Source organism: Dryobates pubescens, chromosome 4 (assembly GCF_014839835.1).
Source record: "Dryobates pubescens isolate bDryPub1 chromosome 4, bDryPub1.pri, whole genome shotgun sequence".
NCBI lineage: Eukaryota > Metazoa > Chordata > Aves > Piciformes > Picidae > Dryobates > Dryobates pubescens.
In genome coordinates, this window is record NC_071615.1 from 32,674,805 (window position 1) to 32,701,722 (window position 26,918).

The following is a 26,918-nucleotide window of genomic DNA, read 5'->3' on the forward strand; positions in this document are numbered from 1 at the left end:
TTTGACAGTGTTTCCCACAGAATTCTCATGGACAAACTGGCTGCTTGTGGCTTGGCTGAGCACAGGCTCTGCTGGATAAAGCACTGGCTGAGTTAAAGGGCCCAGAGTGTGGTGGTTAATCCAACTGGCAGTTGGGCACAAGTGGTGTGCCTCAGTGTTGGGACCACTTCTGTTTAATATCTTTATTGATGACCTTGATGAAGACAGAGTGTGTCAGCAGTAAGTTTGCAGATGACACCAAGTTAGGTGAGAATGTTGATCTACATGAGGGACTTGGATAGATTGGATCCATGCCAATGTTAACAGGATGAGCTTCAACAAGGCCAAATGCCAGGTCCTACACTTGGGTCTCAACAACCCCAAGCAATGCTACAGACTTGGGGAAATGTGGCTGGAGAGCTGTCTGGCAGAAAGGGACCTGGGGGTTCTAATCAACAAGCAACTGAATATGAGCAAGCAGTGTGTCCATGTGGCTAGGAAAGCCAATGGCATCCTGGCTTGTATCAGGAATGCTGTGTCCAGCTGGGGTAGGGAAGTGATTGTCTCCTTGTACTCAGCTCTGGTGAGATCACACCTCAAGTATTGTGTCCAGTTTTGGGCACCTCAATACAGGAGAGACATGGAGGTGCTGGAGTGAGTGAGGGCAACGAAGCTGGTGGAGGGCCTGGAGAATAAATCTGATGGTGAGCAACTGAAGGAGCTGGGGATGGTTAGCTTGGAAAAGAGGAGACTGAGAGAAGACCTCATTGCCCTCTCCAACTACCTGAAAGGACATTGTGGAGAGGCTGGTGCTGGTCTCTTCTCACAAGTGATTAGTGATGGCACAAGAGGGAATGGCCTCAAGCTGTGACTGGGTAGGTTTAGTCTGGACACTGGGGAAAAAATTTTCCCAGCAAGAGTGGTCAGGACTTGGAACAAGCTGCCCAGGGAGGTGATTGAGCCACCAGCCCTGGATGTGTTTAAAGGTCATTTAGGTGTGGTGCTTGGGAATATGTTTTAGGGGTGAACTTTGTAGAGTAGGGTTAATGGTTGGACTTGGTGATCCTGAGGGTCTTTTCCAACCTGAATGTTTCTGTGATTGTTTGATTCCATTCGTCTTCTGTGATAATATGAATCCCTTCCACTGCAGTAGCACTTGGATTGAAAAATTACTATTGTAGTGAGCTTGGGGAGTCATCCAGGTTTAGGTATTTAATTAAAAGCATTTAAATGTAAATTGCTCTGCTGAGACCCCACTTCCAATTATGCCTTCAGTTCTGGTGTCCCCAGCAGAAGGACACAGAGCCGCTGGAGTCCAGATGAGGCCATAAAGATGATCCAAGGGCTGGAGCACCTCTGATGTGAGGACAGGCTGAGGCAGCTGGGGTTGTTCAACCTGGAGAAGAGAAGACTCCAGGGGGAACCTTAGAGCTGCCTTCTAGTACCTGAAGGGATCCTACAGGAAGGCTGCAGAGGGACTTTTCCTGAGGGTGTCTAGAGACAGGACAAGGGGGAATGGTTTGAAGCTGAGGGAGAGCAGGGTTAGACTGGAGCTGAGGAAGAAGTTCTTCAGTAGGAGGGTGGTAAGAGTCTGGAATAGGCTGCCCAGGGAGATCGTGGCTGCCTCCTCCCTGGCTGGATGAGGCCTTGAGCAGCTGAGTCTAGTTGAGAGGTGTCCCTGCCCATGGTGGGAAGGTTGGAGCAGATGAGCTCTGAGGTCCCTTCCAACCTGAGCCATTCTATGATGATGGACTGAACTATAAAAGGGTTTAGCACCCAAACCATGAGAAGGTAAGACAAAAGTTTTATAGATAGCAGCTAAAGTATCACCATTGCATGCATCCACCTTCCCAGCTGCTCTTGGAAGTAAACAAAGTTGTGGTAACAAAACTGTTTTGCCTTGGACACAGTCTCATGGGAGACAAGAGACAGTGTTGAGTCACAAGTGCAGCTCCTGTCACAACAGGATCATCTGGAGTCAGTTGCTTGTTTTTTGCAGACTGTGACTGGAGGGTGACTGCACATTTTGATGCCACTCTGGGTTCTTTCCTGCAGGAACTCTGTGAAGAAGGCCCACATATTTGGGTTCTGCTTTGCCCTTTCCCAAGCCATGATGTTCTTCACCTATGCTGGCTGCTTCCGCTTTGGTGCCTACCTGGTGAGGCATGATCTCATGGAGTACAAACATGTCTTCCTGTAAGTATCTCTTTGCTGTCACTCCAGGCAAGGGCCTTTGTTTGCTGCTGGGGATCTCTGGACATGCTGGGTTGCATTAAGAGAAGCGTGTTCAGCAGATCGAGGAAGGTTCTCCTCCCCCTCTACTCTGCCCTGGAGAGACCTCACCTGGAATATTGCATCCAGTTTTGGGCTCCCTAGTTCCAGAGGGACAGGGATCTACTTGAAAGAGTCCAGTGGAGGGCTACAAGGATGATTTAGGGACTGGAACACTGCCTTATGAGAAAAGGCTGAGAGACCTGGGGCTGTTTAGTCTGGAGGGGAGAAGTGGTTAGTGAAAGCTTAACATTGTCAAGATGTCATCAGCACCTGAGTGATTTCTGTGTCAGGTGAAGTCACCAGTCCTGGAGGTGTTCAAGAAATGGGTGCATATAGCACTGTGGGACATGGTTTAGTGGCTCTGGTGATGTTACCTTGATGTTTGGACTTAATGATCTTAGAGGTCTCTTCTAAGTGTAACAATACTGTGATCTCAGTCAGCCTACAGGAGAGCTGGAGAGGGACTTTTGACAAGGTCTGGGAGTGACAGGAGGAGGGGCCATGGCTTTGAGCTGGAAGAGGGGAGATTGAGACTGGAGATAAGGAAGAAATTCTTGACAGTGAGGGTGGGAAGACACTGGAACAGGTTGCCCAGGGAGGTTGTGGATGTCCCCTCCCTGCAGGTGTTCAAGACCAGGTTAGATGAGGCCTTGAGCAAGCTGGGCTGGTGGGAGGTGTCCCTGCCCATGGCAGGGGGTTGGTACTGGATGATCTTGAAGGCCCTTTCCAACCCAACCCATTTCATGATGCAAAAACTAAGAAAGGAAAATTGCACTTTTTTTGTTGGGAACTTGATGAAGGTCCCAGCTCATTTTCAGTGGAAGATGCTGGGAAGTGCATCCCATCTGCCAGCTGATGATCTCCAGCTAGCTGGCCAAGTGAACATCCAGTGGCTTGCTTAGGTTTGGAGGGGGCTCTGTGATCCCTTCCAGGCTGTTCACATGTAGAACAAACCAGGGTGGTTTATTTAGCTCTGAAGGGACGAGAGAAACATTGGTGAGGATTCTTATTTTTCCCCTTGCCTTAAAGCAGGCTGAGTGGTCTCAGATGCCAGCTACCATTTCTCACTGATGACTAATCCGACATGGTGGGGTCCAGCCATCAAGCTAAGACCACCATGGCCATTAAACCATACCCCACAGTGCACTAATAAGAAGCTGAAGGTGGCAGGTTTGCCAAGCACTCTGCTGTAGCCCATAAAGACTCCTTTGTATTCACCACAAACCAGGAACTGCAGGTTTGCACCTGCCTTTGGGTGGTGGGAATCCTTCAGAGCTGTGATAGCAAAGTGACTCTTTATTGTCACCCTGCTGCAGGTTTTATTGACCCCTTGCATATTAATCACTAACTCCCAGAGGTCATTGAACCACAGACAGGACACCACAGCAACGGAAAGGGAGTAATGATTTTACCAGCCATGAGCCCATTTCCATCCTAGCCCTAGCTGAGACTCAATAGAGTTAACCAGGATTAATAATTAAAGAAATCACTGCTAATAAGTAACTTAAAAGATTGACTGTGGAGTGAAGGCTCTTTTAGCTCACTTCATTAACAAAGGATAAGAGCAAGTTTGCAGAGCTAAATGAGTAATTAAAGCAATAAGGGGTGGTTACCACTTTATTTGTTTTAATTTAATCCCTGTTTTTTTGTCTCCAGGTAAGATGAAAAGTTGGCTGCAGATCCCTTGCCCTTCTCCTGTTCTTCATTCTCTGTTGATTGATTCTTTCTCTTTTTTTTTTTCCTTTTGTCCCTGATGTCTTTCACAGAGTCTTCTCAGCTATTGTCTTTGGTGCCATGGCGTTGGGGCAGAGCAGCTCTTTTGCTCCAGACTATGCCAAAGCCAAGATCTCAGCTGCCCACCTCTTCCTGCTCTTTGAGAGGGTCCCATCCATAGACAGCTACAGCGAGGTCGGGGAGCAGCCTGTGAGTAACACATGTGTAGCCATCACAAAGATGATCAGCAGGCTGGAGCAGCTCTCCTACAAGGACAGGCTGGGAGAGCTGGGGCTTTTCAGCCTGGAGAAGAGAAGGCTCCAGGGAGACCTTAGAGCTACATTTCAAAATCTGAAGGGGACTTACAGAAAGGCTGGGGAGGGACTGTTCAGAAGGGCCTGTGGGGATAGGATGAGGAGCAATGGTTGGGACTAGAGCAGGGCAGATTTAGCTTGGACATCAGGAGGCTGTTCTGCACGGTGAGGGTGGTGAGACCCTGGAACAGGTTACCCAGGGAGGTGGTGGAGGCCCTGGGCAGCCTGCTCTAGCTGGAGGTGTCCCTGCTGCCTGCAGGGGGGTTGCACAAGAAACCCTTTGAGGGTCCCTTCCAGCCCAATGCTATCTGTGACTCTGTAATGGATGACAGCATTTCATGGCAATGCGGACTGTGCTCTTCTCACTTTCCTCTTCTTCTGATTACTTCTTTACCTCAATGTTTCCTTGACACTTTAACTGGACAGAGTATGGTCTCTCCTGTGAGGCCACTTCTGCCCATGCTGTCTGAAGGTTCTTTAGTTGAAAGATCTGTGGAAGGTACAGGTTGTATGGAACTCAACCAGCAGAAGTCTGAGCACTAGGTATAAAACAGTGCAGTGCTGTGCTTTACTTTCATAGCTTCACAGTGCTCAAGTCAGTGTTCCAGGAAAGACAATACTGGGTTGAAAGACTTCTACATCTGTATTTAATCATGTCAAGTTGTCTCGAGGACTTAACAGTGCTGCCATTTCAATTACAGGGATCATTTGAGGGAAACATTACCATCAAAGATGTGAGGTTCAACTACCCAAACCGACCAGATGTCAAAATACTCCAAGGTTTGAATCTGAAAGTAGAAAAGGGACAAACCCTGGCACTGGTGGGCAGCAGTGGCTGTGGGAAGAGCACTGTTGTGCAGCTGCTGGAGAGGTTCTATGATCCCCTGGAAGGAGAAGTGGTGAGTGTCTTCATTGGAACATGTCTTCACATCTGGTGAAGGTGTGCTGGTTTGGGCTTAGGTGGTGCAAGGTAGGTAAGAGAGATTTCAGCTTGCAAATGACACCAAGCTGGGAGGTGGTGTTGGTCTGCTGGAGGGCAGGAAGATTCTGGGCAGGGACCTGGACAAGCTGCATCCATGGGCTGAGGCCAACTCTGTGAGGTTTAATAAAGCCAAGTGCTGGGTCTTATGCAGCTTAGGGACCTGGGGTTGCTTAGCCTGGAGAAAAGGAGGCTAAGGAGAGACCTCATTGCTCTCTGCAGTTCCCTGAAAGGAGATTGGAGTAAAGTGGGAGTTGGTCTGTTCTCCCTAGTGTCAGGTGAAGAATGAGAGGAAATGGTCTGAAATTGCACCAGGTGAGGTTTATGCCAGACATGAGCAATTTCTTTCTAGGAAGAGTGGTCAGGCATTGGAATAGGCTGCCTGGGCAGGTGGTGGAGTCCCCATCCCTGCAGCCGTTTCAGAAACATGTGGCCAAGGCACCTGGGGCCATGGTTTAGTGGCCATGGTGGTGTTGGGTTGCTGGTTGGCCTGGATGACCTTGGAGGGCTTTTCCAACCCAAACAATTCTGTGATTCCCTCTTCTGTGTTTGACTTTGCTGTAAGTCTTAAACACACCTAGAGCCAGGTAACTGAAATGTGCAATGTTTGGTTTCTCAGCTCTTTGATGGCAAAAATGCCAAGTCACTCAACATCCAGTGGCTGAGGGCCCAGCTGGGCATCGTGTCCCAGGAGCCCATCCTGTTTGACTGCACCATTGCTGAGAACATTGCCTATGGGGACAACAGCCGGCAGGTGTCACACGAGGAGATCGTGCATGCAGCCAAGGAGGCCAACATCCACTCCTTCATTGAGTCACTGCCAAATGTGAGTTATTCCTTTGCTCTTCTGCTCACAGCTGGAGGTGACCTCCTGTGGCAGAGAGAAGTGGTGTCCGTGGATGCTTCCCTTGGAGTACAATTTATTCTTCCTTGCAACAGGTTGCCCAGAGAGGTTGTGGATGCCTCCTCCCTGGAGGTGTTCAAGGCCAGGTTGGACAAGGTCTTGAGCAACTTAGTCTAGTGGGAGGTGTCCCTGCCCTTGGCAGGGGAGTTGGAACTAAATGCTCTTGAAGGTCTCTTGCAGCACAAACCATTCCATAAATCTGCCTGAAAATAACACTGCCTTCCAACCTTAGAAGTGTTGCTGCTTTTGAATTCATCAAATACTGGGTGCTGCAAAGATGAGTGAAAGATGAGATCTGTGGCAGGTGGACACTTGGGTCACCTGTTTCCAGTAAGCTTGTGGGCTTGGGTTAGCTCGGTGGTTGGACTCGATGATCTGAGAAGCCTATTCTGACCCAAACGATACTGTGCCTCTATGGAATATGGAGGTCATGGATGGCTGATCTCAGGGTCAGTGGGCTTAGTCAATAGGCCTGAGTGTTAACTTTGCAGTCCTCATCTGATCTGAGTCTCTTGTTCCCAGCAATACAGCACCCGTGTGGGGGACAAGGGCACGCAGCTGTCCGGGGGGCAGAAGCAGCGCATCGCCATCGCCCGCGCCCTCGTGCGGCGGCCCCGGGTACTGCTGCTGGATGAGGCAACCTCTGCGCTGGACACCGAGAGCGAGAAGGTAACAACACCACCCCCACTGCTCACAACTGGGGTGCAGGACCACCCAGCATGGGCCTGGAGTGCAGGGTCACAGAATGGTTTGGGGTGGAAAAGCCCTTCCAGATCACCCAACCATTCTCCAGCTCTGCCACAGCTGGGGCTAAGCCCTGGCCCTCAGCACATCTCTGCCTCTGGGAAACACCTCCAGGGATGGGCATTCAGCCACCTCCCTGGGCAGCCTGTGCCAGGCTGTCAGAACCCTTTCAGTCCTGAAGTTTCTTCTCATCTCCAACCTAGCCCTCCCCTGGGGCAATTTGAAGCCATCTTCCCTCTGATACTAGGGAGAGGAGACCACCACTAGCCCAGGCTGCTCAAGGCCTCCTCCAACCTGGCCTTGAACACCTGCAGGGAGGGACAGCCACGAGCTGGCAGTGGAGGCGTCTGCCACCAGCTGCCAGAGTAGCAGAGAGCTGGGGAGGTTGGGAGAGAGGTGTGGCTGCTGCAGGCCCAGCAGTGCCCATCTCACCTGCGGGTTTGCTCCCCGTGCAGATCGTCCAGGAGGCCCTGGACAAGGCGCGGGAGGGTCGCACCTGCATCGTGATCGCTCACCGCCTCTCCACCATCCAGAGCGCCGACAAGATCGCCGTCATCGACAGCGGCAGGGTGGTGGAGCAGGGCACCCACCAGCAGCTGCTGGCTCACAAAGGCATCTACTACTCCCTGGTCAACGTGCAGAGTGGGTCCAGCCCCATGTGAATTAAAGGCAGTACCCACCTCTGGGTTGTCACTGTAGTTATTTCAGTCCTGCTGGGTTTGTCCCTCTAGTCCCTTCCATAGCCTTAGTCAGTCCTGATGCTCCTGGCTCACCTCCTTCCTTGCACAAGTCCTGCAAAGCCAAGAACTGCTCCCTAAATATTTAGCAGGTTACCAGTTTCTCACTGCTGCCTTTCATTACTCAAACCAGTCTGCTGTGTGGCCAGAGCAGAGGGCTGCTGCACCCAGAGAAGCAGGAGCATGCTCAGCCAAACCAAGAGTTACCAGCTTGCCTTGGGCTGGCAGCACCATGCTGAGTACATCTGGCTGGGGAACATCTCCATGCTCGGCAGAACAGCTTTGCTATCACCAGAACCAAGCCTCAAGCCTTACCCTCCCCATGCCTGTGGGAGGCACTCTCAGTCCTGGCCTGTTGGGCTGCTTCTCAACGAGTCATGAGCTTGCAGGTCTGGACCAGACGTCTCCTGTTCTGCTGTGGAACTTCTTCAGGAGAAGAGATCTTGAAAATAGAGGCACAGGCTTGAAACAAAGGTCCCAGAACTGTGATGGTGGTTGAAGAAGTGAAACCTTAAGACTGCTTCAATGCAAAGGAGCAAGACAAACCCCACTGCTGATGGGCAAGGCACCTACTGCAGCCTGGCAAAGTGGCACTGAGTCTCCCAAAGCCCTGAGGGCCAGAGGGCAAGGGCCAAGAACTGCCTACATTCTGCAGTGCTTTAGGAAAAGTGAAAATCTGTAATCTGGGCTGGGAGGAAGGGAAAGGAAAGCACCCTTCTAGTGCTTGCTTCCTCCACTGGAGACCTTCTGATGACCCTGCTGACTCAGACTCTGCAGAACTGTAACCATCAGCGCTGACTCCACGGCACCAGCTACGTGGTGGTGCCCATGGGTTGCTGATGGAGGCTGCCAGTTAAGAACTGCTTGGAACATGTAGCAATACTTTAATGAGTTCAGAGCTAACCATGAGCCCTGTGTATTGTTAATGAATATGGAAACAGTAAAGTCTGGTTTTTAAAACTGGCCTGATGACATCACTCTTCCTGTCAGAGCAAGTTCTGCTCCCCTGAGATTGCCCCCAACCCATGATCGACCTGCAGATGTTTCTGCAGCCACAACCTCAGTGAGAGGCAGCTCAGCTCCATCAGTGACTAAAGCAGCCTGCAGGATGCTGCTGGGTGCAGCTCCTGGTGTTCCTCCTCAACTGCTCACCTCTTTGATTCCTGTCTTGGTTGGTGTCTGCTGGGGTTTTGGTGGTGGGGCCAAGGCTGTTGGTGTGGCTCTTACAAGAAGCTATGAGACACTTCAAGTCAGACCCACCTCCTGGCCAAGGCCAAGCTAATCAACACCTCTGCAGTCACAATTCAGAGGGGCAGAGCTGCTGTGTGAGTCCCTTTTTTGTTTGCAGAGAGACAAGCAGGCCAGTGAGGAAGGAGGGGGAGATATCATAGGATGGTTTTGGTTGGAGATCACTGAGTCCAACCATTGACCCAACACCACCATGGCCATTAAACCATGTCCTAGTGTGCCATATCTACATGGGTTTTGAAGACTTCCAGGCATTCCCTTTCAGCAGATGACAGACTGAGCCTTGGGGATCAACAGTGGGGCAGAGTCCCACCTGCAGCCTGTGGAGGACCCCATGCTGGAACAGCGGACTGCTCCTGGGGAAGGCCATGACTCTGAGGGAAGCCCACGTGGCAGCAATCCATGCCTGGTGCCCACAGAAGAGACTCATGCCGGTAAGAGAAGTTCATGGGGGGCTCTCTGCTGTGAGAGGGACACCACACTGCATCAGGGGAGGACTGTGAGGAGGTTTCCCCCTTTTCAAGCATTCCCTCGAAGTTCTTCCTGAATTATCCCAGGTGTCAGGAGATATTCAATCATCTCTCACCCTGTGTTGAGAGGCATCCACAAAGCAGACAGCCACAGCTGCTCCAAAATGCAGATCTGCTGTGGCCAAAAGTCCTCAGTGTTGCTGCTGACACATTTGAAGTACAGTCTTGGATGTCAGCTGGGAAAACACCACCCAGCTGCTTCCTAAGCTTCAAAGAGTGTCCTGTCTAAAGAGATGAACCAAAATTTGAGCATCCTCACTCACAGAGGGAAAAACTCCCCTCAGGGGCACCCAAAAAGATCCCTCACACAAAAAGGACAAGGGGTCACTGACATCCCTGCACTGACAGGACAAAGAGCAATGGTTTGAAATGAGAGCAGAGCTGATTGAGATTGGATGTGAGGAACAAGTTCTGCACTATGAGGGTGCTGGAACACTGCAACAGGTCATCCAGGGAGGTGGTTGAGGCTCCATGCCTGGAGATCTTCAATGTGAGGCTGGAGAAGGCTCTGAGCAAGCTGCTCTTGTGGAGGATGTCCCTACTGAGTGCAGGGGGGTTGGACAGGATGACCTTTGGAGGTCCCTTCCTATGATGTAACCAGAGGAAACAGACACCAGAGAGGGGGTGAGGACTAACTTGGTCCATGGAAGCACCCTTAGAAGGTGTCCCAGTCTAAGGGGATGGTCCAAGACTGCAAACTCTGCTTCTTCCAAGAGAACCAACTCCAATTGGGCTTCCCAGCAGGGCTCCATTTACATCCCACTCAAGTCTTATCCATGGTCATTCTGATTATTTGGGGCAACTGAAAAGCAAAGGCAAGATGAGAATCTGACCCCTGAGGTGCCGGTTAATGGCCCTGAGGCATCAAGCTGATCATGGTCAGGTCTCTGGTAACCCCTGACCTTTGTCAGGTGTCTGCAGAGCTTCTGTCAGGTTTGTGTCAGGGTGGTTGCAGCTGCCACACATCAGCCTAGCTTTAGTGGACCCACTGCTCCTTCCTTATGAGGAGATCCTTTGAACTCCTGCTCTCTTCCTGGCTGCTAGCCTTGGCAATGAAAACAACCTCCCTGCCAGCATCCATTTCTGCATTTGTTAGTGAGTGGTCCTTGCACCCATCTACAGCACACCAAGGCACAGGGAGGGTGGAGAGACACTGGAACAGGTTGCCCAGGAAGGTTGTGGAGTCCTCATCCCTGGAGGTGTTCCAGAAACGTGTGGCCATGGCACTTGGGGCCATGGTTTAGTGGCCATGGTGGTGTTGGGTTGCTAGTTCGACTGGATGACCTCAGAGGGCACTTCCAACCCAAACAATTCCATGATTCTGTGTCCTCCTTATCACCAAACCCAGTGACTGCTGCCTGTGGCCATGTCTGTAAACTGCCACATGATGGCCTCCTCTCCTCAGACATCACCCAAGTCAAGCTGCATCTCTTAGCGATTTCTTTCTTTCCCTCCTCGTGTATCTTGTTCAGCTCAGCACAGCGGTTCTCTGTCTAACCCAAAGAGCAACGCTCTTGCCAGGTTTTGGTTCCTCGCCAGGAGCCCCACTCTCTGTTCTGTCTCCATTTGCAGTCCTGACCTCACTGCTCCCACATCTACTGAAGTCACACATTGCTCAGGTCCTGGAGCCCTGTGGTCTCATCTGGATCTCAGTCGTGTGGGGTTTCTGTCTGCAGAGGCAGATGTGTTCTATTTGGTCACAGCAAATTCCTGCCCTTTGTTGTCTTGATGGCCAGTAACCCAGAGAATCCATTTCCATTGCACAGTTGCTCTTCAGCTATAGCTGTCTGAAAGCTGATGCTTCTGAGCTTCATCAAGAAGAAGGATCCACTGAGCTGCTGGCCAGTTCCTCTCAGCCTCTTTCAGATTGTCCCATTTGTTATGGTTCCTTAAATTACAACAACATTCCATTTTACTTCAATTTCCTATGTTGTCCTGTTACAGGACAAGGGGCAGTGGACACAAACTGGAGCACAGGAAGCTCCAACTCATTATGAGGAGAAACTTCTTGGGTGTGAGGGTGCTGGAGCCCTGGAGCAGGCTGCCCAGAGAGGTTGTGGAGTCTCCTTCTCTGGAGACTTTCAAGCCCCATCTGGATGTGTTCACAGAATATATCTGGTTGGAAGAGACCTTGAAGATCATCCAGCCCTACCTTTTACCCTGCCTGGGTGATCCTGCTTTGGCAGAGGGGGGTTGGACTCAATGATCTCCAGAGGTCCCTTCCAACCCCCACCATTCTGTGATTCTGTGTCTAGACCGCAAAGATCATCAAGTCCAGCCTGTCACCCAACACCTCATGACTACTAAACCATGGCACCAAGTGCCACATCCAATCCCCTCTTGAACACCTCCAGGGATGGTGACTCCACCACCTCCCTGGGCAGCACATTCCAATGGCCAATGACTCTTTCTATGAAGATCTTTCTCCTCACTTCATGCCTAAACTTCCCCTGGTGCAGCTTGAGACTGTGTCCTCTTGTTCTGGTGCTGGTTGCCTGGGAGAAGAGACCAACCTAGGATCGGTTTGATCATGGATGCCTGAACAGAGGTAACAAAGCACCTTCTCCTGAGCAGCTTATGTTGTGTTCCTGCCCCAATGATGGTCTGCTCCAGCACATGCTGCACTTCCCAACACCTCCAGCAGCTGTGAACCTTATGAGGAATAATTAAACTACGACCAAAGAGGCCTTCTTTGAGAAGAGTTAAGAGAAGGCTTCTCAGGTGCTTTCAGGAGTGGCAAGGATAAAACAGGCTCTTCAGAGCTGCTGATTGCTGAGCCCCCCATTTGTGGAGCAGGGTTGCTCCGTGGGTGCTGCACGAGGCTGCCAGGCACCACTTTTGGAAAGTGTTTCCTCTGAGTTTTACGTAAATTGAGCAAAGTCCGAGCTCAGAGCTCAGTCCCAACCAGCTCCCTCCTCCCAGCCAACCCAGTCCTGCTGCCTGCTGCCCAACCCAGCCTTGCTGCCTGCTGCCCAGCCTTTCAGAAGAGGGGAGAACAGACTCACACCACCCCCTGGTAAGTCAGCACCTTTATTTTGTACAAGAGAGCTGCTCAGTGTTCGGCTGTGACTATTACAAACCAAGCAAAAACATCTGGTGACCTTTTCCTGCACAGGACCAGGTTCCCTCCTGGTGCTGTTTATCAGGGAAACCTTAAAATACATTGGAAAATCATTTGTACACTACAAATAGTAACGGAGATGTCAGGGCTCCTGATTCAGTGGCAGGTGTGGATGGTACCTGAAGACAATTTCTGGATGCAGCTCTTCTGGAGGAGGGAATCTGTGGGACAGGAGGCTGAGGAATCACTCAGTTTGGTTCTTGTGGATTGATGTGGAGGGAACCGTGCAAGCAGATTAATGTTGCAGTGTGGGATCCTGCTCCTTGACTCTGCTCTGCTGAGACCTCACCTCCAATCCTGCCTCCAGTTCTGGTGTCCCCAGCAGAAGGACACAGAGCTGTGGGAGAGAGTCCAGAGGAGGCCACAAAGATGATCCAAGGGCTGAATCATCTCTGCTGTGAGGACAGGCTGAGGGAGCTGCAGTTGTTCAGCCTGGAGAAGAAAAGACTCCAGGGGGACCTTAGAGCTGCCTGCCAGTACCTGAAGGGATCCTACAGGAAGGCTTCAGAGGGACTTTCCCGAGGGTGTCTAGAGACAGGACAAGGGGGAATGGTTTGAAGCTGAGGCAGAGCAAGGTTAGACTGGAGCTGGGGAAGAAGTTGTTCAGTGCAAGGATGGTGAGAGTCTGGAATAGGCTGTCCAGGGAGGCTGTGGCTGCCTCCTCCCTGGGAGTGCTGAAGGCCAGGCTGGATGAGGCCTTGAGCAGCTGAGTCTAGTTGAGAGGTGTCCCTGCCCATGGTGGGAAGATTGGGGCAGATGAGTTCTGAGGTCTCTTCCAACCTGAGCCATTCTATGGTTCTGTGACTAAACCTGATGGCAAGGAAGATTCCAGGGCTGGTGTTCCTGGGTAAATGCAGTATTGCCTTCTTTCTAATGTAGCTTTCCTTCTTAAAACTCCCTGCTTCTCTTCAGTTTGTCTGACTTCAGCTGCAGAAGTCTGCAGGCTTTGCAATGTCACATTGCTAGGGGTGGTGCAGAGGACACCACTGGAGGTTCTGCTTGAAAACTGCACACAGGCTGCTGCCAGACAGCACAGCAGGATGGAGGGCTTCAGATTGTTGTCTTTGCATTCTGCCACGCCAAGCAGTCCTGGTCCTTTCTCCTGAGGGGCTCTGTCTCTCAGACAGGTTGTCATGTACTATGAAGATGAAACAAAGTCCTCCAGCAATGGGAAGGATGCCAGTGTTGCTGTGCTGTACCAGGGCTATGGATCTGAAGTCAAATGGTAAGTGGAGCAGTTGATTTCAATATCACAGAATGGTGGGGTTGAAATGGACCTCCAGAGATCATCCAGTCCAACCCCCCTGCCAGAGCAGGGTCATCCAGGACAGGTCACCCAGGAACACATCCAGATGGGGCTTGAAAGTATCCAGAGAAGGAGACTCCACAGCCTCTCTGGGCAGCCTGCTCCAGGGCTCCAGCACCCTCACACCAAAGAAGTTTCTCCTTCTGTTGAGGTGGAACTTCCTGGGTTCCAGTTTGTGTCCATTGCCCCTTGTCCTATCACAGGACACCACTGAACAGAGCCTGGCCCCTTCTTGCCCCCAGCCTCTCAGTTATTTACAGACATTGATCAGATCCTCTCTGGGGCTGCCCTTCTCCAGGCTGAACAGCCCCAGAGCTCTCAGCCTTTCATTCTCATGCAGATGTTCCACTCCCTCCTGGTCTCCGTTGGGCTCACTCCATGTTGTAGTTTGAGTTGGGTGCCCCCCTGGTGCATTCACTTCCTGTGTCCAGAAGTCCAGCCCAGAGGGATGGACACAGGAAAGTGTGTATTTCCTACCATAATTCTTTGCACCACTATAAGATCCAGTGCGGAGTCTGGCACTTCCTCTTTCCTTCCCTCTCCGAGACTTGGTAACTGGGGGAGAGATCTCCCGGCCATGGGCCTGACTGGGCCCAAGGCCACAGGGGGATGGGCAGTCTCAGGCCTGGCCAGCTGAGACTAGCCCAGCAGAGGGAGGGGGAAGAAGGAGCCCTGGGGGTTTTGCATGCACCCTCAGGTGGGGATGGGATCTTTCTTTGTCACTGCGCTTTGGGTTTTCTGTAACATTCACTGCTTTCTATTTAAACTTTCATCACTTTTGCAATCCGTTTGTCTGAGTCGTTATTTCTGCCTGTGGTGGGGAGGGGACCTGCCCCAACCCATTACACTCCACCATCTCCCTGTCCTTCCTGATCTGGGGAGCCCAGAACTGGATACAGTACTGCAAATGTGGTCTCACCAGGGGGGAGTGAATGGGGAGGAGAACCTCCTATGACCCCAAGGATATTGTTGGCCTTCTTGGCCATGAGGGCACCTTGCTGTCCCATGGACAACTTACTGTCCACAAGAAAAAAGGTATTCGCACCAAAGGTTGCAGTAGGTGATCTGTGGAGGTCCCTTCTAATCTGCTGTCTTCTGTGATTCTACTCTACTCATGTTTATTTTTCTTTCCATGGGTCTAAACTGTCACTGCCAGACTCTACAGAATGATCACTTTCTGATAACCATTGCTTCCTAACTTCTCACCTCACTCCAGCTTTCTCCATCACCCTTCCTCCTGTCACTCCAGGCCTTTGTCCAAAGTTCGTCTCCAGCTCTTCTGTAGCCCCTTCCACTACTGGCAGGCTGCTCTAAGCTCTTCCTGGAGCCTTCTCTTCTCCAGGCTGAACAGCTCCCTCAGCCTGTCCCCATAGCAGAGGTTCTGCAGCCCTCTGATCATCTTGGTGGCCTTCCCTGGTCCCAGTCTATCAGTTCCATGTCCTTCTTGTGCTGGGGGCTCCAGAGCTGGCCCCAGCACCCCAGGTGTGGTCTCAGCAGAGCAGAGGGGCAGAATCCCCTGCTGCCCACACTGCTTTGGATGCAGCCCAGCACAGGGTTGGTTTCTGGGCTGCCAGCTCAGGTTCCTAGCTCATGGGGAGCTGCTCCTCACCCAGTACCCCCAAGTCCTTCTCCTCAGCTCTGCTCTGCAGCCATTCTCCACCCAGCCTGGGTTTGTGCTTGGCATTGTCCTGGCCCGGGTGCAGGACCTTACACTTGCTTTTATTTAATGTTATGAGATTAGTATTGGCCACCTCTCCAGCCTGTCCAAGGTCCCTCTGGATGGCATCTTGTGGTCTTATGGTTATGAATCTTATGATTAGAGTGACCAACTGCAGTCCAACCTGAACTCAAGGGTCTTAGATATGAGAAGTCTTCGACATGCAGTTGGCAGTGTGATTAGTTTGGCTTGACCCCCTGCTGTGCCAACAGCTACCACTGCAGCCTAGCCTAGGAAGGGTAGGCAGCTTAATCTTCAGAGAACAGAACCATCAAAGGCTGGAGATTAGGGAGAATTTCTTGGCAGTGAGGGTGGGGAGACCCTGGGACAGGTTGCCCAGGGAGGTTGTGGATGCCTCCTCCCTGGAGGTGTTCAAGGCCAGGTTGGATGAGGATGGGCTGGTGGGAGGTGTCCCTGCCCATGTCAGAGGGCTGGAACTGGATAACCTTTGGGGCCCCTACCAACCCAACCCATGCTGTGAACCTCTGAAGCTCTCACTCTCTTCTTTAAAGAAAAGAGTGGACTGTGGCTGCCAGCAACCTTTGCTGCATTATCAAAGCCCCTCTGCAGGTTTAGCTGCAGCCATTCCTGACACTCCTTCATGGAAGCTGTGATTTTAGCCTTTCTGGAGTAGCTTTTAACCTACAGATGGGGGGTTCTTCCCAGATAGCCTCTGTGTGAGCACAAGGCTGAATCAGAAGGCTTCATAGGCTCAGTTCCTGGAAGTATCATAGCATCAGTCAGGGTTGGAAGGGACCACAAGGATCCTCTAGTTCCAACCCCCCTGCCATGGGCAGGGACACCCCACACTAGATCAGGCTGGCCAGAGCCTCATCCAGCCTGGGCTTAAACACCTCCAGGGATGGTGCCCCAACCACCTCCCTGGACAACCCATTCCAGGGCTTCACCACTCTCATGGGGAAGAACTTCCTCCTCACCTCCAGCCTGAATCTTCCCACCTCCAGCTTCATTCCATTCCCCCTAGTCCTATCACTACCTGATATCCTGAGAAGTCCCTCCCCAGCCTTCTTGTAGGCCCTCTTCAGATTCTTGAAGGCCACAATTAGGTCACCTCAGAGCCTTCTCTTCTCCAGACTGAACAGCCCCAACTCCTTCAGTCTGTCCTTACAGGAGAGGAGCTCCAGCCCTCTGATCATCCTTGCGGCCCTTCTCTGGACACCTTCCAGCACCTCCAGATCCCTCTTGTAATAGGGGCTCCAGAACTGGAGGCAGTACTCCAGGTGGGGTCTCACCAGAGCTGAGTAGAGGGGGAGAATCACCTCCCTTGACCTGCTGGCCACACTTCTCATGATGCAGCCCAGGATCTGATTGGAAGTATGCCCTAAAAGTTCTCACTTTAGCTTCCTGATTCTGCTCCTTGCCCCTGGGCACAGTGAAGAGCCAGCAGTTGTAGAAATGATGCTGCAGGCTCAGCCTTGCTTTCTGCTTGCAGTGGTGCTCCTCCTGTAAACACATTTGTCATCATTTTTCAGCAGTGGCAAGAGGAAGAAACCTGAGCAACCAAACCTGGTGGGCCCACTGGAAGTGGTAAGTGTCACCTGCTTGTGGGTTATTAGTAGCCATGTAATTATTGCCAACATTTTATTATGGGGAGGTGGTGGAGTCGCCATCACTGGAGGTTTTTAGGAGAAGACTTGACGGGGTGCTTGGTGCCGTGGGTTAGTTGCTTGGGCGGTGTTGGATTGGTTGATGGGTTGGACGCGATGATCTTGAAGGTCTCTTCCAACCTGGTTTATTCTATGTATGTATTCTATGTCCTACTATTGTATTGGCAGAAGTATGTTATTACTAGCATTTTTTTTATTGCTGCTAGCATTTTGTTATTCCCAATATTTAAATGATCTTTTGTTGTTATGGCTATTTATTAGTAGTACTGTTTTATCAATTTTTTATTCTTAACAACTTTTCCCCCCTTAATGACATTTCTTTCCTAATGCCTTTTTTCAAATGGCATTTTTCTTCTTAATAATATGTAATTGTTAGCAACATTTTACTGCTGGTACTCTTTTCTTGGTACTACCATTTGCTGAAGGCCTTTCTTTTATCCTTACCACCATGCCTAAGAGCTCCCTGCTTCCCTTGATGATTTTGCCACTTTTTCGTAACAAAATGTTGTTGGTTTCCTTTCTGCTGCCTCCTCCTGCCCCAGCCCCCCACCCACCCTGTGCTGCCACTCAGCCACCTTTGCTGCAGCTCCAGAAGTTAGAATCACAGAATCAATAAGGCTGGAAAAGACCTCAAAGATCATCAAGTTCAACTTGTCTCCCAACATCTCATGACTACTAAACCATGGCACCAAGTGCCACGTCCAGTCCCCTCTTGAACACCTCCAGGGACGGTGACTCCACCGCCTCCCTGGGCAGCACATTCCAATGGCCAACAACTCTTTCTGTAAAGAACTTCTTCCTAACATCCAGCCTAAACCTCCCCTGGCACAGCTTGAGACTGTGTCCTCTTGTTCTGGTGCTGATTGCCTGGGAGAAGAGACCAACCCCTTCCTGGCTACAACCTCCCTTCAGGTAGTTGTAGACATCAATAAGGTCTCCTCTCAGCCTCCCCTTCTCCAGGCTAAGCAACCCCAGCTCCTTCAGCCTTTCCTCATAGGACTTGTGCTCCAAACCCCTCCCCAGCTTTGTTGCCCTTCTTTGGGCATGTTCCAGCAACTCAACATCTTTCCTAAACTGAGGGGCCCAGAACTGGACACAGGACTCAAGGTGTGGCCTAACCAGTGCTGAGTACAGGGGCACAATGACTTCCCTGCTCCTGCTGGCCACACTATTTCTGATGCAGGCCAGGATGCCATCTGCCTTCTTGGCCACCTGGGCACACTGCTGGCTCATGTTCAGCCAGCTGTCAATCCGTACCCCTGGGTACTCACTCAGGTCTCTTTCCCCTTCCAGTTCCGGTACTCCCAATGGCAGGAGAAGCTCCTCATGGTGCTGGGCACTGCCATGGCCATCCTGCATGGAGCAGCTCTGCCCCTGATGATGATCGTCTTTGGGGACATGACAGACAGCTTTATTTCATCAGAAAACATCACCTACCCAGGTCAGAGCTGCTGCAGCTCCTCCCTGCTCTCCCTGAAATGTGACCAGCCCTTTGAAGGGGACCAGTCTGGGTTAAAGAATGAAATAAATGGTTAAATGGAAGAAGAGACAGAAAGGAAATGAGTGGTGCCAGGGGTTGGAAGCAGATCTCCAACAAAGCCAAATATGTAACTTAAATGTGAGGGGGCTCCAGGAGAGCTGGAAAGGGGCTTTTGGCAAAGGCATGGAGGGATAGAGCGAGGGGTGGTGGCTTCAGACTGGAAGAAGTTGGATGAGGGTGGTGAGGCACTGGAGTGGTTCACCAACACCACGTTGTTCCTTGACACAAAAGTAGGCAAGGTAGAGAGGGCAAATAGCTGAATGCTGAACAATGGATTGAGCTGGCTGAAGATGAGCCAGGGTGTGCCCAGGTGGCCAAGAAGGCCACCAGCATCCTGGCCTGGATCAGCAATGGTGTGGCCAGCAGGAGCAGGGCAGGGATTGTACCCTTGGGCTGGGCAGTGGTGAAGCCACACTTTGAGTGCTGGGTTCAGTTTTAGGGCCTTCACCCCAAGAAGGACTTTGAGGGGCTGGAGGAGGCTTCAGGATCACTTCTTACTCTGCTAGTCTGGAATTAAGTTCCCCTAGAGCCACATCAGAACAAGCCACATTTACCCTGAAATCCAAGTGCCAAATGCACATCCCAGAACTGCTCATTCCTGATGGGCTTCACGTGGAGATCACAGAATCATGGAAAGGCTTAAGTTAGAGACCATCTGCTCCAACCTCCTTGCCATGGACAGGGACTCCTCTCAACTAGATTTGGTTGCTCAAAGCCTCAATGTGAATCCTTCTGTGCTTTAATTACATCTTTAACCTCTGGCAGCAAGAACTGATGAAATAAAAGGCATCCCTTGGACAAGTGGCAGAAAGTCCCTGTTGCCATTGGCATTAATTCTTTTCTTTGTGTCCCTACCTCTGCAAAGTCCACTGGAGGGGTGCTCACCAAAGTGGGCTTCAGAGCTCCAGGGGATTGTTTTAGGATACCCATAAGCCCAGCATCCTCTGCAGAGAAAGTGTTGGGTTTGAAAGGAGGGATGCAGGCTGGAGAAGTTGGAGTAGCTGAATCCCACAGGTTTGGGAAGTGTTTGTTGTTCTGCAGGTGGAACTTTCTCTCCCAGCTTCAGAAAATGCTCTGTTGGGTATTGGTGCACAGCTCCAGTGCTGTGACCTTGGGCAGGGTGAGGTAGCTGCCTGCTCTTGTTCTTCATTCAACACTGCTGGGACAGGAGCTGGCAGAAGGAAATAATTCCCATCTGAGTCAACAAGAGCAATGACCTAGCTTCTGTCTCCTCCTCTCCCCAGCCAACCTCTCCTTCCTCAACAGAACCTTCACCAATTTCTCTATACAGTTCTTCTCTCATGCTCTGAGGGGAAAGCTGGAGGAGGAAATGACCAGGTAAGAACAAAACTCTCAGTCCCTGCATGGCTTGGCTTTGCTTGGAACAAAGAGCTCAAGAGATTTGCCTCCACACAGTATTCCAATATTTGCCTGGTCTTTTTCTTTCCCCTTCCCTTTTTCTTTCCCCTTCCCTTTTTCTTTCCCCTTCCCTTTTTCTTTCCCCTTCCCTTTTTCTTTCCCCTTCCCTTTTTCTTTCCCCTTCCCTTTTTCTGTCCCCTTCCCTTTTTCTGTCCCCTTCCCTTTTTCTGTCCCACTCCCCGCTTTTCTCTTTTTCCTCTCTATCTCCTCTCTTTTTCCCCTTCCCCCCCTTTTTCTCTGTCTGCCCGTCTCCTCTCTGCCTGCCTGTCTCCTCTCTGTCTCTCTCTGCTTTCATTGTTTTTTTCTTTCTATGTGTAGAGCCTTATTTTGCTGTAATTGCATCAGCAAACAGCACCTAGGTATTAATCAGTCTAGTTTTGCTTGGGAATGTCCAACGTTTTCAACCAGATCGACACTTCTGAAGGAGGATGATAAAAAGCCCTCCAAGGATGATTAAGCAAAAACCAGTCCAGTGATGACAGCAGGCAATGATCTAAAATTCATGACATCCACTTTTACTTCATTTAAATGGAAGTGAACACCCTAAAGCCTGACTTCCTTTGGCTTTTCTACCACTTGGGGCAGGCATTTAAATAATGTTCACTCTGCACTCGCTGTCATTTGCCATTCTCAGCTTCTTTCCTTAACATATCCTTAAGAATTCAGAGACATCACTTATTAATTGTTCTCATTTTTGTGCTTGGTGGAAGCTGTGCAATAAACTAGCAAGAGAAAACAACTGAACTTCGATGCAGGAAGAACCTTAAAACATATATTTATTATAGTGGAGAAAGAGAACAGGCAGCTAGGCTGGCTTGGGGAGGAATGACCCCCCAATTCCACCTGTTTTCTCTCCTTTCAGATATGCCTATTACTACTCTGGCATTGGAGCTGGGGTCCTCTTTGCTGCCTACATTCAAGTTTCATTCTGGAAACTGGCTGCTAACAGGCAAATCAGAAGAATCAGACAAGAATTCTTCCATGCTGTCATGAGACAAGAGATTGGGTGGTTTGATGTCAATGATGTAGGAGAACTTAACTCTAGACTGGTGGAGTAAGTATTGATCAGAAGCTGATTGCCAGCTGAGCATTTGTTCTAATTATTGAAGAGCAGCTCTAAAGCTTCCCTCAGAGCAAGGATGATTTAGATCTTATTAGACTCTTCGCTCTGTGTCTTTATATCCATGTGGATCCTGGAATGTGTGTGGACCACTGAAATGAATCTTAGAATAGCTCAGGTTGGAAGAGACCTCAGAGCTCATCTCCTCTAACCTCCCCACCATAGGCAGGGACATCTCTAAACTAGACTCAGCTGCTCAAGGTCACATCCAACCTGCCCTTCAACACCCCCAGGGAGGAGGCAGCCACAGCCTATTCCAGAGTCTCACCACCCTCCTGCTGAAGAACTTCTTCCTCGGACCCAGACTAACCCTGCTCTGCCTCAGCTTCAAACCATTCCCCCTTGTGCTGTCTCTAGACACCCTCAGGAAAAGTCCCTCTGCAGCCTTCCTGTAGGATCCCTTCAGCTATTGGAAGGCAGCTTTAAGGTCCCCTCGAGAGTCTTGTCCAGGCTGAACAACCCCAGCTCCCTCACAGCAGAGGTGCTCCAGCCCTTGGATCATCTTTGTGGCCTCCTCTGGACTCATTCCAGTAGCTCTGTGTCCTTCTTATGCTGAGGTCACATGTTGGAGAAAGCTTCTTCATGCCTTCTGGGGCTGTGAGCTTGTAGCTCTCTTGAGGTTCATAGATTGATAGAATGGTTTGAGTTGGAAGGGACCTTCAAAACCACCCAGTTCCAACCCCCTGCCATGGGCAGCTACACCTCCCACCAGCCCAGCTTGCTCAAGGCCTCATCCAAGCAGGCCAGGAGCTGCAGGCGTTAGGCCATGACGGAGCAGTGGCTATGTGTGCTGTACCCAAAGAGTTAGTGTCTGTCTTTTCCAGACTTTCCCATTTGTTTGGCTACAACCTGTGCTGGTTTGTGTTGGTTTTTCCCCCCCAGTGACATCTCCAAGATCGATGAAGGAATCGGGGAAAAAGTGGCAATGTTCTTTCAGGCAGTGGCTACCTTCTGCTCTGGGTTTATAGTTGGGTTTACAAAAGGCTGGAAATTAACCCTGGTGATCCTGGCACTCAGTCCTGTCCTGGGACTCTCCTCAGCTCTCTGGGCAAAGGTAGGCAAAAAGGGGGCATTTCCAACAAACTGGGCCCCATCTTTTCCATAACCCCATTTGGTGTCTGTAAGACTTCAAAATGCAGCCTGGCTCTTGGAGAATCCCAGAATCCCAGCGTGGTGGGGTTGGAAGGGGCCTCTGGAGATCATCTGGTCCAACCCCTCTGCTAAAGAAGGGTCACCCACCACAGGCTGCCCAGCACCACAATGGCCAGTTGGGTTTGGAATCTCTCCAGAGAAGGGGACTCTGCAACCTCTCTGGGCAGCCTGCTCCAGGGCTCCAGCACCCTCAAAGTGAAGAAGCTTCTCCTTAAGTTCAAGTGAAACCTCCTGTGGTCTAGTTTGTGTCCACTGTCCCCTTTTCTCTCTTGGTGAGTTTAGCCCTTGGCCACGTGCAGGAAGTTGTGAATAGGTGCATGACCACGCTGAGAGAGCTGGAGGATTGCTGTACCCTACCATGGACTAAGCTGTGCTGCTGCCTTTGGCTCTGCCCTTTGCCTTCTCCATGGCTGCATGGCAGCTGCACCAGGAGGCACAGGAGCTGTCAGTACAAACACAGAATTGAGGTCAGGCAGCGGCGCTGCGGTCAGCCCAGGTGACTGACACCAAGTCCTGGCAGGGACCTGCAGTCAATCGGGGATCTGAGATAAGGCCCATCTGTGGGCTTGGACTCCAAGGAGAGGAGGACTTTGTCCCCAGGGACAGAATGAAGTCATGGCCAGAAATGGCAAGGCCATGAACTCTGCTCCAGAACATCCCTGTGGCATTTGCTCAACTCCCAGTAACTTGCTGGAAATGGAAAGCTAGAGCTGGATACTGTCCACTCACAGATACAGACACTTCATCTGCAGGAATGTGACTTCTTCTGGCTAGAACTCCCAAAGGGCCACAAAGGTGTTGAGTAGCAACTGGCTACCAAGCTTCAGTGACACTGGCCAGCCTTGCCTTTTCAGCTAAAATGAAAATCTCAACCCTGTGTGATATGTGCAGAACCTATGCTGAGAACCATGGAATGGCTTGGGGGGACCTTAAAGGCTACAGAATCACAGAATGGTATGGCTTGGAAGGGACCTTGAAAGATCATCCAGTTCCAACCACCCTGCAATGGGCAGGGACACCTCCCACCAGCCCAGCTTGCTCAAGGCCTCATCCAACCTTGCCTTGAACACCTCCAGAGAGGGGGCATCCACAACCTCCCTGGGCAACCTGTTCCAGTGGCTCCCCACCCTCACTGTCAAGAATTTCTTTCTAATCTCCAGTCTCTATGTCCTCTCTAGATCATCTAGTACCAATCTCCTGCCATGGACAGTGCTTGCCCCCTTCCTGGAGGTATTCAAGGTCAAGCTGGATGAGGTTTTGAACAACCTGATCAAGTGGAAGGTGTCCCTGGCCATGGTATGGGAGTTGGAACTAGATGATCTTGAAGGTCCCTTCCAACCCAAAGCATTCTAGAATTCCACGACAACATCTGCAGGGTTCAGGAGCGTTCCCATGCTTGTCAGGCCCAAGCCAGATCTGCCTGGTGGTGGTGGAGCAAGTATTGCTGAGTGTAAGGGATCTCAGGCAGCTCCTCTGGCTTCCCAAAGTGCTGTGAAAGTATGGAGGAACTGCAAACCCAACCTCATCTTTTGGCTGCAGAGGAGATGCCTGTTCCTAGCTAATCTCTTCTCTGCAATGCAGGTGTTGTCTTGATGACCTCCAGCAAGCCTTGCAACTCACATGTGGGTTCTTCTATAAACCTTTTTAATGAAACACAGTGGGTAGGGAATTCAATACAGCAAATTAAGGATTCTTAGATGGCATTGAGCTCCTGATTTTCTTGTAATCAAGGGTCAAAATGTTTTGCCTCCACCCAGATAATCTCTGCCTTCACCAACAAAGAGCTGACTGCGTACGCAAGAGCAGGAGCTGTCGCAGAAGAAGTCCTGGCAGCAATTCGAACTGTGGTAGCATTTGGAGGGCAGAGGAAAGAAATTGAGAGGTGAGAATAAAGCTTCCACATGTCAGCTCTTTCCAGAAGGAGGACTAAAGAGATTGTTGGAGGGGTTTATATCTTTGCTGTTATTTTGTTGCTGCTGTTTTCTCTCCTCTTTTGTTAGCTTCCAAAAGCATCCTAAAACACGCAGAGGTGCAGTCCCCTTCCCAAGGGGGACCCAGTCCTACAGCTCCCATAAATCCAGTGAGAGCTGTAAGGACAAAGACAAGCATGTGGCAAAACCCCCCCCAGCAGAGCAGTGAGGTCACCAGCCAAGGGCATGCAGAGGCAATTATTTGTAGTATTCTATGGACCGTCCTTCCTGCCACCACTTTGATCTGTTATTTACAGATTAACCAGCACGACCACAAATACTGGCAGGAGGGCTGCAGACCCAAAGGTCAATAACCATTGTGTCACCCACAGAAAACACAACATTGTCCCCTTGTCTACTTCCCCCTGTAGGCTCTAGCCACCACTGCAGCCCTGCAAGAGTCCACTTGGGTATCTACACCTCACCTCTAGGTTCGCCCCAGCAGGCTGCCCAGGAACTTCTACTCTTAGCAAGATCTTTCTCAGAATTGGCTTACAAAAATGTTTTGTGCCTTCAATCTATTTTATGGGGAATTTCTGAAAATACACAAGAAAAGAAAGAGCAATCTCATAGAATGGCTCAGGTTGGAAGGCACCTCAGAGCTCATCTCCTCCAACCTCCCCGCCATGGGCAGGGACACCTCTCAACCAGGCTCAGCTGCTCAAAGTCTCATCCAACCTGGCCTTCAACACCCCCAGGGAGGAGGCAGCCACAGCCTCCCTGGACAGCCTATTCCAGAGTCTCACCACCCTCCTACTGAAGAACTTCCTCAGCTCCAGTCTAACCCTGCTCTGTCTCAGCTTCAAACCATCCCCCCTTGTCCTGTCTCTAGACACCCTCAGGAAAAGTCCCTCTGCAGCCTTCCTGTAGGATCCCTTCAGGTCCTGGCAGGCAGCTCTAAGGTCTCCCTGGAGTCTTCTCCAGGCTGAACAACCCCAGCTCTCTCAGCCTGTCCTCATCCTCTATGTTCAGATTGACCTGGTTCATGAAATGGCCTCAAGTTGTTCCAGGGGAGGTTTAGGTTGGACATGAGAAGAATATTCTTGACTGAAAGAGCTCTCAGAGCCTGGCACAGGCTGCCCAAGGAGGTGCCTGAATCTCCATCTCTGGAGGTGTTTCCAAGAGGCAGAGATGTGGTGCTGAGGGCCATGGTTTAGCCCCAGCCTTGGCAGAGTCAGGGAATGGTTGTGCTGGGTGATCTTGGAGAGCTCTTCCAACCCAGCCAATTCTATGATCATTTTTGGTTTGCTAATCTATTTCTTTTCTTCTTCTTTCTTTCAGATACCAAAACAGATTAGAAGATGCCAAGCGCCTTGGCATCAAAAAGGCCATTTCAGCCAGCATTTCTATGGGTGTTGCTTTCTTTCTGACTTATTCATCCTATGCCTTGGCCTTCTGGTATGGAACCACTTTGATACTCTCCGATGACTACACCATTGGGAAAGTCTTCACGGTCTGTATTCTCCAGCAGCTGACCGATGCCTATCAGCTACATCCTTCTCATGACCTACTCGAGGAAGAAGGAACTTTGAGTCCCTTTTATCCTGTGGATGTTTCCCTTTTGCTACAAGCTTCCCATCTGATCTGTGGATTTGGTGATCCTGAGGGTCTTTTCCAAGCTGCATGTTTCTGTGATTGTGTGATTGCTGCTTTGATTCTGGACCCTGATTCTTTGATGCTGCATGGAACTCCAGCATTGCCAATATTCCCAGAGAGATGAAGCCAGCTAATTAGAATCCTGAATTTCTAGCTCTTCGTTGTGGTAGCTTGGGTTTGTGTTCTGTTTTGTCTTTTTTTTTTTCTCTTGAGGTCTTTTTTCCTGTGTTGCTTAGAGCTTCTAGTGTTGTTTTTTTCCTCTGTAGGTCTTTTTTTCTATATTGCTTGGAGCTTTTGGTGTAGGACAGACTGCCCCGAGTATGGAGGCGTTTGCCAGCGCACGAGGATCTGCCTATGCCATCTTCAGTGTTATAGACAATGTGAGTATCTTTGCCATGTCTGTCAACATCTGCCTCCCCTTCTGAATTAAACTTAGCAGTTGTGTGTCCAGTGCCACAGCATTTGAAAAATCCTGCCTAACACAATGCTAGATACTGGAGAAGCAGCTAAATCCTGGAATGGGATTGAGGAATTGAGGAAGACGCAAATTCCCACCAGTTGTTGCTCTATCTGATAGTTCATAGAGTCATGGAATGGTTTGGTTTGGAAGGGACCTTCATGGTCATCTAGTCCAACCCCCTGCCATGGGCAGGGACATCTCTCAATAGACCAAGTTGCTCAAGGCCCCATCCAACGTGATTTTGAACACCTCCAGGGAGGGGGCATCCAGGACCTCTGTGGGCAACCATTTCCAGTGTCTCCCCATCCTCATTGTCAAGAATTTCTTCCTAATATCCAGTCTCAATCTGCCCTCCTCAACCTTCAATCTATTCCCTCTTATCCTATCACAACAAGCTCTTGTGAAAAGTTCCTTTCTGTCTTTCCTGTAGTCCCCTTCAGGTGCTGGCAGGCTGCTATTAGGTCTCC

The 26,918-nt window shown here is 50.6% G+C and overlaps 2 protein-coding genes across 2 annotated transcripts in view; both read left to right on the top strand.

Annotated features, from left to right (window-relative positions):
* The window catches only part of ABCB1 (ATP binding cassette subfamily B member 1), a 41,277-nt gene extending 32,680 nt beyond the window's left edge, over nt 1–8,597 (top strand). The window contains exons 24-29 of the mRNA XM_054161046.1: nt 2,035–2,175; nt 4,020–4,176; nt 4,982–5,179; nt 5,879–6,085; nt 6,686–6,832; nt 7,363–8,597. Coding sequence (XP_054017021.1) covers nt 2,035–2,175; nt 4,020–4,176; nt 4,982–5,179; nt 5,879–6,085; nt 6,686–6,832; nt 7,363–7,569 — 1,057 coding nt within the window. The 3' untranslated portion in view covers nt 7,570–8,597. The remainder of the gene's footprint in view (nt 1–2,034; nt 2,176–4,019; nt 4,177–4,981; nt 5,180–5,878; nt 6,086–6,685; nt 6,833–7,362) is intronic.
* Nucleotides 8,598–13,671: 5,074 nt separating this feature from the next.
* Nucleotides 13,672–26,918, top strand: part of LOC104307002 (ATP-dependent translocase ABCB1) — a 37,276-nt gene continuing 24,029 nt past the window's right edge. Inside the window, exons 1-9 of the mRNA XM_054161047.1 lie at nt 13,672–13,768; nt 17,060–17,114; nt 18,488–18,635; nt 19,979–20,072; nt 21,016–21,207; nt 22,156–22,327; nt 24,183–24,307; nt 25,677–25,848; nt 26,258–26,371. Coding sequence (XP_054017022.1) covers nt 13,677–13,768; nt 17,060–17,114; nt 18,488–18,635; nt 19,979–20,072; nt 21,016–21,207; nt 22,156–22,327; nt 24,183–24,307; nt 25,677–25,848; nt 26,258–26,371 — 1,164 coding nt within the window. The 5' untranslated portion in view covers nt 13,672–13,676. The remainder of the gene's footprint in view (nt 13,769–17,059; nt 17,115–18,487; nt 18,636–19,978; nt 20,073–21,015; nt 21,208–22,155; nt 22,328–24,182; nt 24,308–25,676; nt 25,849–26,257; nt 26,372–26,918) is intronic.